At 38.5% G+C, this 13,631-nt stretch overlaps 2 protein-coding genes and 1 non-coding gene across 3 annotated transcripts; all 3 read left to right on the forward strand.

The window, feature by feature from the left end:
• Nucleotides 1–2,646: 2,646 nt before the first annotated feature.
• On the forward strand, nt 2,647–3,144 carry LOC112701237 (uncharacterized). Its single transcript, XM_025752017.1, has 2 exons — nt 2,647–2,964; nt 3,043–3,144. Exons 1-2 carry the CDS (start codon nt 2,647–2,649, stop codon nt 3,142–3,144), a joined length of 420 nt encoding a protein of 139 aa, XP_025607802.1.
• Nucleotides 3,145–3,302: 158 nt separating this feature from the next.
• On the forward strand, nt 3,303–4,142 carry LOC112701238 (uncharacterized). The gene has a single exon (XM_025752018.1). It carries the CDS (start codon nt 3,303–3,305, stop codon nt 4,140–4,142), a length of 840 nt encoding a protein of 279 aa, XP_025607803.1.
• A 9,182-nt stretch (nt 4,143–13,324) lies between these two features.
• Nucleotides 13,325–13,428, forward strand: LOC112704530 (small nucleolar RNA R71). Its single transcript, XR_003155151.1, has one exon. It is a non-coding gene; the product is annotated as a small nucleolar RNA R71 (small nucleolar RNA).
• The last annotated feature ends 203 nt before the right edge of the window (nt 13,429–13,631 follow it).

The following is a 13,631-nucleotide window of genomic DNA, read 5'->3' on the forward strand; positions in this document are numbered from 1 at the left end:
TTAAACAATATTTTTAATTATATTTTTATTCATTATATTAATATTCTTTTTTTAATAAAGAAGTACAAACTAATTAAAAAATTATTCAAATTTAATTATTATGAAACTAAATAAATAATTTTCAAATATAATTTTTAAATATATAAATAATAAATATTAAAATTCAGTTAATACATTAATAATAATAATCCTATGATATACTATTAGTATTATAACTAATGAACACATTATTTGATATATTGTAAACTTTTTTTACTAGTAACAAATTTAATTTTTTATCTCTTTAAACTAAATTAATAATTCTATTATGTTTTATTGCATTTAGTATTAGTAGCCTACTCATAGTGTATTTTAGTGCAAAGATATCAAATAGAATTATTAATTTAGTTTAAAGAGATAAAAAATTAAATTTGTTATTAGTAAAAAAAGTTTACTATATATCAAATAATGTGTTCATTAGTTTTCACTTTATTGTGAAAATTAGCTAGATTATAATACTAATAGTATATCATAGGGTTATTATTATTAATGTATTAACTGAATTTTAATGTTTATTATTTATATATTTAAAAATTATATTTAAAAATTATTTATTTGGTTTCATAATAAATAATATTTTTAAATTTGAATAATTTATTAATTAGTTTGTACTTATTTATTAAAAAAAGAATATTAATATAATGAATAAAAAAATAATTAAAAAATATTGTTTAAAGAATAATACGAACAAATAAACCCCTAACCAATTTAAATTTAGATACAACTAGGTCTCTGTCCATTTTTTAACCTGACATGTCAGCAATTTCTGTCGAATTTTCGCCGTGAAACTGACAGAAGGACCGGATTGGCAGACGGAGTACAGGGACCGTAATGGAACATATTTTTGGTTAAGGGTCGTCTTGTCATTTTGGGAAATGGACAGGGACCAGGTTGGTACTTGACTCGCAGATTAATCAGCAAGGTTGCGAGAACCGAACTGGTCAATAAACTGGTAAGATTACTGGTTTAATAGTTTATTGGTTTGATTGAAATTTAACCGAAATTCAACCGGTTTAATTAAATATTAAATAAAATTATTAAAAATTATATATAATTTTATAAATTGAATAAAGAGAGAGAAAGTGAAAATCTTTGTCGCATAAATGTGTAAAGAGAAAATATTTCTAGAAATCAAACGGTTCAAAAATTTCAATATGGGAAAGAAAGTGGTGATTTGGCCAGAAATGGGGGAACATTGTGTTTTGCCCAATGGTGGACGTCTGGGGTGCATGGTCAACACGCAGGGGGCGTGTTGAGTGCTACAAGTAGGGGGCGAGATGACATGGCACAGCTTGAGTGTTACACGGGAACATCACGTGGGGGTGTGCTGACCTAGCACGTGGAGGCGTGATGATGACGTGGCGGAGCTTGAGTGGTACACAGAGGCATCACGTGGGGGCGTGCTGATGTAGCACATGGGGGCGTGATGATGATGTGGCAGAGCTTGATTGGTACACGGGGGTATCATGTGGGGCGTGATGTTGTGGCAGCAGCATGTGAGGGCGTGCTGAGTCAGCACGCAGGGGCGTCCTAACACGTGGCAATACGTGATTGGCCTGAGGCAATCAAAACGTGGGGGTGTGGTGAATGCTACTCTCTATATAAGGTAGTGCTCGGGTCCATTTTCATTCTGAGGAAGTGTGTGAGTATTCTTTGAGTGTATTTCTGTGTAATGGAGGGTACTGCAAACTTGGTAGTGTATTGTGACGGTGAGATAATACGTAATACTCATGAGGGAGTGAGGTTTGTGTGCCAGAATCCATTTTTGTTTGTGGTTCCATGGACCATGACGTTTATAGAACTTCAGAACGGTCTCTGTCAAAGCATGGAGAACGGTACGTTAATGAGAGTGAGCAGAATTCTGTACCGAAATTCAGTTGTAGTTTTTGGTGGTCTAATACAGTTTGATACCATACCAATCGCTGACGAAGTGACTATGCATAATATGTTTCAAATTCACCGGCAGACTCAGATGCGACAGCCACAGATTGAGCTGTATGTTGAGTTTGAAACCGTAGAGGCATAATGGATTCAAAATGATTTAGAGGTGGAGGATGATAGAGCTGCAGTGTACGAGGGAATAAATAGTGACAACGAAGAGGACTTCGAAGCCACTTATGAAGCCGGCGACGAAGACGAGGATGGTGATGTGGGAGTTGAGACAGTAGTGGTTCACCCTCGATCAGTCAACTGATGAACGTGCCACCTTTTATGCGTGAGTTAGATCTCGACGCCATGCATGCATCGGAGTTTTTGGAATATTCAAACATAGGTACGTGATGACCGAATAATATGTTTTCTTTAATCTATACTTTGGATTGATTAATAAACGAGGATGGGCACTTTCTGTAGGCGTTGCTGATCCCGAGGACAGAGAGTTCTGAATTGGAATGGAATACAGTTCTAGAAAGTCGGTCGTGGAAGCAATTAGAAGTTACACTATCACTAGAGGAGTTGCCTACGACGTGTATGAGTCTGAGCCACAGACGTTCTATGCAAAATGCAAGATGTATGGGCGTGGGTGCGACTGGCTTATCCGAGCCAGCTTGATATGAAAAAAAAGGTTGTTAGGAGATATGCAGATACAACGGTAGGCACACGTGCACAATGGGAGTGATTTCACAGGATCATTCTATGTTGGACTCGGATACAGTTGCTGAGGCTATAAGGCCATTGGTCAAGACTGACTCGTCCATCAAGGTGAAATTTATAATAGCCAAAGTCCAGTCAAGGTTCAACTATACCATCAGTTACCAAAAGGCTTGGTTAGCAAAGCAGAAGTCCATAGCGAAAGTTTTCAGTGATTGGGAGGAGAGTTTCCAAGCCTTTCTGTGGTGGCTCTCGGTTATGGTTCAGAAGATGTCTGGGTCAGTTGTCCAGATAGAAATACGCCCACTGTACAATGGGAATGAAGAGGCGCAAGGGGTAAAAATACTTCATCGCGTATTTTGGAGTTTCAATCCATAAGTTAGGGCATTTAGGCATTGCAAGCCCCTAGTTCAGGTTGACGGAACACACCTATATGGAAAGTACAAAGGTACACTTCTGGTCGCTGTTGCACAGGATGGGAACCAGAACATGTGCCTATCACTTTTGCCTTGGTAGAAGGGGAGACAGCTGATGCGTGGCACTTCTTTTTCAGGAATCTACGAATGCATGTTGTCAGAAAAGATGGTGTGGGTATGATCTCGGACCGGCATTAGTCAATTCGGGCAACAATAAATCGTTCTGGAGGTGACTGGCAACCTCCAAGAGCATGGTGGATGTTTTGTATAAGGCACATCAGCAGCAACTTCCTACAAGCATTCAAAGTTCCTCACTTGCAAAAGCTTGTGGTCAACATTGGGTATTCAAGAACGGTGGAGGAGTATAACATCAACTATAAGAGGTTGGAAGAGCGAGGCGAGGCATATGCCAGGTGGTGCGATGCCATTGGACTTAGACATTGGGTATTGGCATTCGACGAGGGACATCGATTGGGCCATATGACGACGAACCTTGTCGAGTGCATTAACTCAGTGTTGAAGGGTGCCCGTAATCTACCTATGTTAACACTAGTCCGAGCAACATATTATCGGTTAAATGAACTTTTTACGCAAAAGAGTGCTGAGACTCACGAACGCAAACGTGCTAGATTTACTTATTCTATATTCACACAACAGCGGATAGAGGCAAGTATGCAACAGGCTGGAAATATAGTTGTGCACCGTTTTGACAGACGGAATGAAGTATTTGAGGTGTGTAAAATGACTAGCGGAAAGGTGTTAGTCCTTGATCTTGCGCGACGTACGTGTGACTCTGGGCACTTTCAGGTGGAACGAATACCATGCCGCCATGTTATTGCTTGCTGTGTTAACCAGCGAATCGATTGGCAGCTGTATGTGCATGACATGTACAAGATGACAGAGGTTCGTAAGGTATATAGATTCGAGTTCACACCATTAAGTGAGGCCGAGACATGGCTTGCATATGAGGGACCCACATCGGTCGCTAATCCTACCTTGAGGCGAACGTCGAAAGGTCGCCCAAAATTGACCAGATACTTGAACGAAATGGACTCACGCAACATGCGTGTTCCTCTGATATGCCGTCTCTGTGATTGATAAACCACTATTTTATGGTTTATCTTGTGCTCAATTGAGTGGTTTTTATCAACTCTTTACCCACTTATTCATATGATTTGCATGGTTTTACATTCTCCTTCCTGATTTTGTGCTATGACTGAAAACATGCTTTTTTGGCTTTTATTTTCTTTTATTTAAATCCTCTCTTATTATCATTCGATGCCTTGATATGTGTGTTAAGTGATTTAAGGGATTACAGGGCAAGAATGGCTTAGAGGATGGAAAGGAAGCATGCAAAAGTGGAAGGAATACAAGAAGTTGAAGAAATTGCTAAGCTGTCCAGCCTGACCTCTTCGCACTCAAATGGCCATAACTTGATCTACAGAGGTCCAAATGATGCGGTTCCACTTGCGTTGGAAAGCTAATGTCTTAGGCTTCAATTTGATATATAATTTGCCATAGTGGCCATATAGATAGATGATGCAAACGCGCGCTCCACGTGGATGCATCGCATCTGCGAATCTCATTCCACACAAACGCGTGGATGACGCCTCCGCGTCACTTTGCCGCGACCTGTACGGACCGAAAAGTGATGGGAGTGATTTATGGGCTGTTTTTGACCCAGTTCTTGGCCCAAAAAACACAGATTAGAGGCTGGAAGTGGAGCAGAATGAATCATTCAATCATTACTCACAATTTTAGGTTTTAGATGTAGTCTTTAGAGAGAGGTTCTCTCCTCTCTCTTATGTATTAGGATTAGGATTTTTAGAAATTAGGGTTTATTTCTTCTTCAGCCACAGGTTCAATATTCTTTTTACTTTATATTTCTCTTCTATTTTGAGATACTTTAATGCTTTTATTTATGTTTGATTTATGTTGCCCAATTGGCTTATGAATATTTTCCATGTTAGATTTGACTGCTTTGAATGAATGTTATTTGAGGTATTCCAGATATTTATGATTTTAATTTAGCTTTCTACATTCCTGGCTTTGGTTAAGAAATCACTAACTCTTGAGTTATCAAACTCAATATGATCGATAATCGCTATCTTTGCTAATTAGCTTGAACTTCTATAATCCCAATCTTTTTCTAGGAATTAACTAGGATTTGAAGATCAAACTAATTAGCCACTTGACTTTCCTTCGCACCAGCAGAGGTTAACTAAGTGGAATTAAGATTCAATTTTCATCATCATTGATAAGGATAACTAGGATAGGACTTCCAATTTCTCATACCTTGCCAAGAGTTTATTTTACAGTCATTTATTTATTTTATTTGTCATTTATCATACTTGTTCCTCATTCTCAAAACCCCCAATTTACAAAACTCATAACCAATAATAAGAACACACCTCCCTGCAATTCCTTGAGAAGACGACCCGAGGTTTAAATACTTCGGTTATCAATTCCAAAGGGGTTTGTTACTTGTGACAACCAAAACATTTGTACGAAGGGATTTCTGTTGGTTCAGAATCTATACTTACAACGCGACTTTATAAAATTCTTTACTAGCAAAAATCCCGATGTCAAAATGGTGCCGTTGCCGGGGAATTGCAAACGTGTGCCTTATTATTGGTTATTGTAAATATTTTTCAAAAAAAATTTCTTTTACTCGTTTATTTGTTTTCTCTCTTCCCTCTTATTTCTGATAGCTATTATGAATTCTCACCCCTCTCGCTTTGAGTTTGGTTCTAATTTTGTTGCAAGGAATGGAAGCTATAACAGGACTATGCATCAAGGTCTAAGCAATCAAAGATGGATGGAGCCACAAGGATCTGATCAACCCTTTAGGCAACAACATCCTCCTAGATATCATGGACAAAGACCATTTTACAATGCATGCCCAACTGATAGATTTTGTGGACTTCCTTGTAACTACCAACAAGCCCTACCCTATGCTCAGAGACTATCCTCTCGACATAACTTCGAACCACCACACTCACAAGCTTCTTTTCACCATTCACTACCACATGATCCTTATCTGCCCTAACGCCAATCCAATTACTCCCAAGAACCACTACTCCCCTATGCACCATGTCCATATCCATCAAGCCAAGAATCACAGGTTTGCTTCAAAAAATCAGTAGACCAATTTAATGCAACCCTTCATCAACTGGAGCAAGCAATAAATCAATTATCTTCCAGACGTTCAAACACTCAACAGACTCCCATGGCTTCATGTGGGAAATCTAATGAAGAATGCGGTAGGAAGGAGACACTAGAAACTCCAGTGGGCAGCATAGAGCATAACTCATACTGGAATACGTAGAGGAAGCTGTCATTGTAGAAGAAGAAGAGTTGGTTGAAGATTTAGGAGATGCTGAACCTCCACAGGAATACAGAGACATGGAAGGCTCCATCAAGGATGATACAATTGACGCCAAAGATGATGGTGCACAGCCTCCAAGGTAGGTATACTATGAAGAACTGGACGAAATAACCTAAGATGTAAGTTTTCTTGATGATGATGATCACAAGTCAAGTTCTCTCAGTAATGAACTTGCATCTGCAAGTGAATTCTTTGAGTCAGAAGAATCTTCCCCAAGTGAATATGAAGATGATGCAGAGGTCGACTTTTCTCAACCTCCTATTTATGACTCAAGCGATGAGGAAGATATCAATGACTTTGATCAAGACATGGGTGAAGTTGAAGAAATTTGCAAAGAAGTAGAGGAATTCACAGAAGACCATAAGGGAGTAGAGCTTGCAGAACCACTAGAAACACCTATCCCAAGGCCATTATCGCCTATACAAACTTCAAGTAGGTAAAATCCTTAGCTTTTATCTTTACTTTTCCACTTGAATATGGTTTACTTGAAACAGATGGCCAGCTTAGAGCTCTTTGCGGCTTTAAGAGCAAAAGGGAAATGACTCGCACTCAGAGCTGGTATGCAAGATTCACTGAGGTTTCACACTTCAATTCAAAGTGCACGAATTGGCATCATGATCAATCGAACGGATCTCGGAAAATGTTTGGTCACCATGGTGAGAATCTACTTTCTAAACCGCCCGGATGGAAAAATATAGATCAAGACAAAGGCAGATTTAAAAGCAAAGTTTGGGATCCTGGAAAATATTCTGATATTCATCACCCCGGGAGCCTGAGAATTTGTTTGAAGCTGCTCAGAAGCTTCACATGCCTAGTTTGGGACCCCGGAGGCTGTTGGCATTCCAAACATTGGTGGAAATTTTTGGATGAATACAAGCACAAGCCACCATAGCAGGAAACTCATCAAAAGTCCAACTTAAGGACTTTAAATAAAAGTGCTAGGTGGGAGACAACCCACCATGGTATGATCTTTTCTTTTTCAATTATAATTTTATCTAGTTTTGTTTGTTTTTGAATTTTATTTTATTTTATTTCATTGATCCTGGAATTATTCATAACATCTGCATTAGCATTGCATTCTACATTTTTTCATAAAAAAAAACACGCACGCGACGCGTAAGCGTCGTCGACATGTCCGCGTTGCCTGTGCATTCGGAAGAAAAGAAATTGCACAGAGAGTCACGCGAGAGTGTGGCTGGAGGTGTGCCTTTGGCACAAATCATTCCACGCGACCGCGTCGCTAACGCGTCCGCGTCCCATGGGAAACATGCCTCCCACGCGTCCGCGTCACCTGAAATTCGATGTAAGAAAGGGTGCACGACCGAAAGTTGTGCTGGAGTGGTGCTGGTTTGGTGCTGAACGCGCAAGCCTTACCACGCGGACGCATGACTGACGCGTCCGCGTCACATCCCTATAATGGCCACTCACGCGATCGCGTTGACCACGCGACTGCGTCATCCTGGAATTTGGCGATAATGAATTTTTGAACAGAGAGTTGTGCGAGTGCGAGGCTGCCCTTGTGCCGGTAGCACAAAATGCGCCACGCGTCCACGTGACCGACACGACCGCGTCATTTAATTTCAGCGCAAGTCACGCGACCGCGTCCTCGACGCGTCCGCGTCGCTTGCGCCGCACAGCTGACCCTAAATTGCCAAAATATCTTATCTTTTCTTCCCCAATCCTAATTTTCCCCCCTCCTTTCTTCCTTACTTCTTTCTTCCCTTCTTTTCCTTCTCATTCTTCTTATCTTTCATTTTATTTTACCTAATTTATTTGCATATTTCATTCATTACATTTTAATTTAGTGCATATTTTTCTTTTCTTTTCTAAATTCATTATTTTTCCTTTGGTGTTGATTTTCTTATTTAACTGTTGCATCTTCTCTTGAATCATTTTGGGTGCTTAGTGACTTATTTTATTCTGGTTAGGCAATATTCGTTAAATCAATGCCAATCTTTTATACCTGTACTACTTTTGCATTGACATGAATTTATATTATCTCTCCTTACCCACACCCTCTTCCCTATTGTTGCAAATTTTTGCACTCTTGATTTGCCATGTGCTTCTACTATTTTCTCGCTTGTATGTTGTAGCTACCATGTAATTGAGACCCTTTTTATCTGGCATTAACACCCATATTTTATTTGTTTTCTATCTTTATTTTTTGGTTACTTTTCTTCTTTTCCCTCTTCTTTCAGGATGGCCACCACGAAGGAAGAGGAAAAGCTTCTTACTGGGGAGACAAACAAGTTCATCTGCTCAATCTTTGAAGAAAAGCATCAGTTGGAATAGCCCGTCCACCTGCACATCTTAGCATGCACCGAGGACGGTACAATCTTTAGGTGTGGGGAGGTCGATACCGATCTCATGGGTTAGTTATTCTCTTCTCAACACCAATATTCTATTTTCTTTGTTTGTTCATTGTTGCATTGCATAATAGATTGCATGTGTAGTTGATTGTTTGCATTTAAGTACTACTTGGTTGAAAAATAATAAGTTTCTTTTAAAGACCCTATTTTTGAAAATTTTCACTAATTTAAATTAAGAAAAATTAAAATTTTCTATGTGTTAAACTTGTTTGAAGTTGTATTTGGAACATTGTTTTTGAGCCAAAGAACACACAACCTGTGAGGTTTGAGCTTATTTATATGGTTACATTATTTAACCATAAATTTTTATTCTTGTGTGTTTTCTTCTCTATGATTGTAATCTTTATTTTGTTCCAATCTATATGTCCAATATTTAGTGTATTTACATGCTTGCATATGATTGAGGCCATTACTTGTTTTTGCTCACTTATCCCAAATAAGCCTACCCTTTTATGTCACCCTTGCTAGCCACTTTGAGCTTTTTAATCCCCTTCTGTTCTATAACCACATCACTATCCTTAAGCAGAAAAACAAATTAAATATCCTAATTGAATCTTTGGTTAGCTTAAGTAGAGGTTGTGCATCAACTAAGTGTGGGAAAACTGTAGGAACATGGGTTAATAAGAGAATGTATCATGTTTCTAATTCTGAATATTGGGAAATTTGGGTATCTACTCATGTAAAACAGAAAATTAAAAAAATTCCATATGCATTGATATGTTATTTTAGTTTTTATGTCTCTATAAAAAAAGAAAAAAAAGAAAAGAAAAAAAGAAAAGAAAAAAAATATATAATATAAATAAATAAAAAAGGGGACAAAATTACCCAAATGTTAAGTTAATAAAAGATCAATGCATATGTGATACAAATCAAAAGAAAAGTTGACACATGAGTATGTGATACAAAAGTGGGAATTATGGGTAGCTAGGCATGATTTTAGAAATTATATAGCATGTATGTATGTTAGGTGATAGCTCAGGTTACTCAAAGATTCAATTTATAGCTTACTTAGCCATACATATATCCTCACCCTTGCCTTGGCCCCATTACAACCTTGAAAGCATGATTAGGGAAGAATAGAGTGATTGACCCTAGACACTTGAGAGATTAGAGCGATATACACTACAACTGAGGATTCAATGCTTAATTCTATGTTCCCTGCTTTCATGAGCTATCTTCTTACAAGTTTACTTACTTTTTTTTTGTATAATTTGAATTAGTGGAATTTGGTTCATATTTGTCTTGAAGAACTTATTTACTTTTAACCAAGTAGGTAGAAACATTTTACATGTAGTTGCATCCGCATAGATAGGTTGCATTGTATACTCTCTATCATTCCTCTTCACTCCTTTATAGCTTCTCTTGAGCTTAGCATGAGGACATGCTAATATTTAAGTGTGGGGAGGTTGATAAACCACTATTTTATGATTTATCTTGTGCTCAATTGAGTGGTTTTTATCAACTCTTTACCCACTTATTCATATGATTTGCATGGTTTTACATTCTCCTTCCTGATTTTGTGCTATGACTGAAAACATTCTTTTTTGGCTTTTATTTTCTTTTATTTAAATCCTCTCTTATTATCATTCGATGCCTTGATATGTGTGTTAAGTGATTTCAGGAATTACAGGGCAAGAATGGCTTAGAGGATGGAAAGGAAGCATGCAAAAGTGGAAGGAATACAAGAAGTTGAAGAAATTGTTAAGCTGTCCAGCCTGACCTCTTCGCACTCAAACGGTCATAACTTAAGCTACAGAGGTCCAAATGATGCGGTTTTACTTGCGTTGAAAAGCTAACGTATGGGGTTTCGATTTGATATATAATTTGTCATAGTGGCCGTATAGATAGGCGACGCAAACGCGCACTCCACGCGGACACATCGCATCTGCGAATCTCATTCCACGCAAACGCGTGGATGACGCCTCCGCGTCACTTTGCCGCGACCTGTATGGACCAGAAAGCACTGGGAGTGATTTCTGGGCTGTTTTTAACCCAGTTATTGGCCCAGAAAACATAAATTAGAGGCTGGAAGTGGAGCAGAATGAATCATTCAATCATTACTCACAATTTTAGGTTTTAGATGTAGTTTTTAGAGAGAGAGGTTCTCTCCTCTCTCTTAGGTATTAGGATTAGGATTTTTAGAAATTAGGGTTTATTTCTTCTTCAGCCACAGGTTCAATATTCTTTTTACTTTATATTTCTCTTCTATTTTGAGATACTTTAATGCTTTTATTTATGTTTGATTTATGTTGCCCAATTGGCTTATGAATATTTTTCATGTTAGATTTGACTGCTTTGAATGAATGTTATTTGAGGTATTCCAGATATTTATGATTTTAATTTAGCTTTCTACATTCCTGGCTTTGGTTAAGAAATCAGTAACTCTTGAGTTATCAAACTCAATGTGATCAATAATCGCTATCTTTGCTAATTAGCTTGAACATCTATAATCCCAATCTTTTTCTAGGAATTAACTAGGATTTGAAGATCAAACTAATTAGCCACTTGACCTTCCTTCGCACCAGCAGAGGTTAACTAAGTGGAATTAAGATTCAATTTTCATCATCATTGATAAGGATAACTAGGATAGGACTTCCAATTTCTTATACCTTGCCAAGAGTTTATTTTACAGTCATTTATTTATTTTATTTGTCATTTATCATACTTGTTCCTCATTCTCAAAACCCCCAATTTACAAAACTCATAACCAATAATAAGAACACACCTCCCTGCAATTCCTTGAGAAGACGACCCGAGGTTTAAATACTTCGGTTATCAATTCCAAAGGGGTTTGTTACTTGTGACAACCAAAACATTTGTACGAAGGAGATCAGGTGATCAGATCAATGTTGTAGACTCCCAACACCAAACTTAGAGTTTGGATGTGGGGATTCAACACCAAACTTAGAGTTTGGCTGTGGCCTCTCAACACCAAACTTAGAGTTTGATTGTGGGGGCTTTGTTTGACTCTGTACTGAGAGAAGCTTTTCATGCTTCCTCTCCATTGTTAAAGGAGAAGATCCATGAGCCTTAAACACAAGGTAGTCCCCATTCAATTGAAGGACTAATTCTCCTCTGTTAACATTTATCACAGTTGCTGCTGTGGCTAGGAAAGGTCTTCCAAGGATGATGCATTCATCCTCCTCCTTCCTAGTGTCTAAGATTATGAAATCAGCAGGGATGTAAAGGCCTTCAACTTTTACCAATACGTCCTCTACCAATCCATAAGCTTGTCTTACTGACTTGTCTGCCATTTGTAATGAGAATAAGGCAGGCTGTACCTCAATGATCCCCAGCTTCTCCATTACAGAGAGTGGCATAAGATTTATGCCTGACCCTATGTCACACATAGCTTTCTCGAACGTCATGGTGCCTATGGTACAGGGTATTAAGAATTTGCCAGGATCTTGTCTCTTTTGAGGCAAAGTTTGCTGAACCCAGGTATCTAGTTCACTAATGAGCAAGGGATGTTCAGCTTCCCAAGTCTCATTACCAAATAACTTGGCATTCAGTTTCATGATAGCTCCTAGATATTGAGCAACTTGCTCTCCAGTTACATCTTCATCCTCTTCAGAGGAAGAATAGTCTTTAGAGCTCATGAATGGCAGAAGGATGTTTAATGGAATCTCTATGGTCTCTATATGGGCCTCAGATTCTCGTGGGTCCTCAATAGGGAACTCCTTCTTGCTTGAGAGACGTCCCATGAGGTCTTTCTCATTGGGATTCACATCCTCTCCTTCCTCTCTAGGTTCGGCCATATTGATTATATCAATGGCCTTGCACTTTTTTTAGGATTTTCTTCAATATTGCTTGGGAGAGTACTAGGAGGGGTTTCAGTGATTTTCTTACTCAGGTAGCCCACTTGTGCCTCCAGATTTCTGATGGAGGACCTTGTTTCATTCATGAAACTTAAAGTGGCCTTAGACAGATCAGAGACTAAATTTGCTAAGTTAGAGGTATTCTGTTCATAATTCTCTGTCTGTTGCTGAGAAGATGATGGATAAGGCTTGATATTGCTGAGCCTATTTCTTCCACCATTATTAAAGCCTTGTTAAGGCTTTTGTTGATCCTTCCATGAAAAATTTGGATGATTTCTCCATGATGAATTATAGGTGTTTCCATAAGGTTCACCCATAGAATTTACCTCTGCTATTGCAGGGTTCTCAGGATCATAAGCTTCTTCTTCAGAAGATGCCTCTTTAGTACTGTTGGATGCATTTTGCCATCCATTCAGACTTTGAGAAATCATATTGACTTGTTGAGTCAACATTTTGTTCTGAGCCAATATGGAATTCAGAGCATCAATTTCAAGAACTCCCTTCCTTTGAGGCATCCCATTATTCACGAAATTCCTCTCAGAAGTGTACATGAACTGGTTATTTGCAACCATGTCAATAAGTTCTTGAGCCTCTACAGGAATTTTCTTTAGGTGAATGGATCCACCTGCAGAATGGTCTAGTGACATCTTAGAGAACTCAGATAGACCATAATAGAATATATCTATCATGGTCCATTCTGAAAACATGTCAGAAGGACATCTTTTGGTCATCTGCTTGTATCTTTCCCAAGCTTCATAGAGGGATTCACCATCTTTTTGTTTGAAGGTCTGAACATCCACTCTAAGCTTGCTCAACTTTTGAGGAGGAAAGAATTTAGCCAAGAAGGCCGTGACCAGCTTATCCCAGGAGTCCAGGCTATCTTTAGGTTGAGAGTTCAACCATGCTATAGCTTTGTCTCTTACAGTAAAAGGGAAAAGCATGAGTCTGTAGACTTCAGGATCTACTCCATTAGTCTTAACAGTCTCACAGATCTGCAAGAACTCAGTTAAGA

Source organism: Arachis hypogaea, chromosome 7 (genome assembly GCF_003086295.3).
Source record: "Arachis hypogaea cultivar Tifrunner chromosome 7, arahy.Tifrunner.gnm2.J5K5, whole genome shotgun sequence".
Taxonomy (NCBI): Eukaryota; Viridiplantae; Streptophyta; class Magnoliopsida; order Fabales; family Fabaceae; genus Arachis; species Arachis hypogaea.

Bases quoted from the DNA above. Each gene is read 5' to 3' on its own strand.
- LOC112701237 (XM_025752017.1), top strand. From the start codon at position 2,647: ATGGGAGTGATTTCACAGGATCATTCTATGTTGGACTCGGATACAGTT. The intron at 2,965-3,042 runs GTAAAAATACTT...CCCCTAGTTCAG, and splicing joins GGAATGAAGAGGCGCAAGGG to GTTGACGGAACACACCTATA.
- LOC112701238 (XM_025752018.1), top strand. From the start codon at position 3,303: ATGTTTTGTATAAGGCACATCAGCAGCAACTTCCTACAAGCATTCAAA.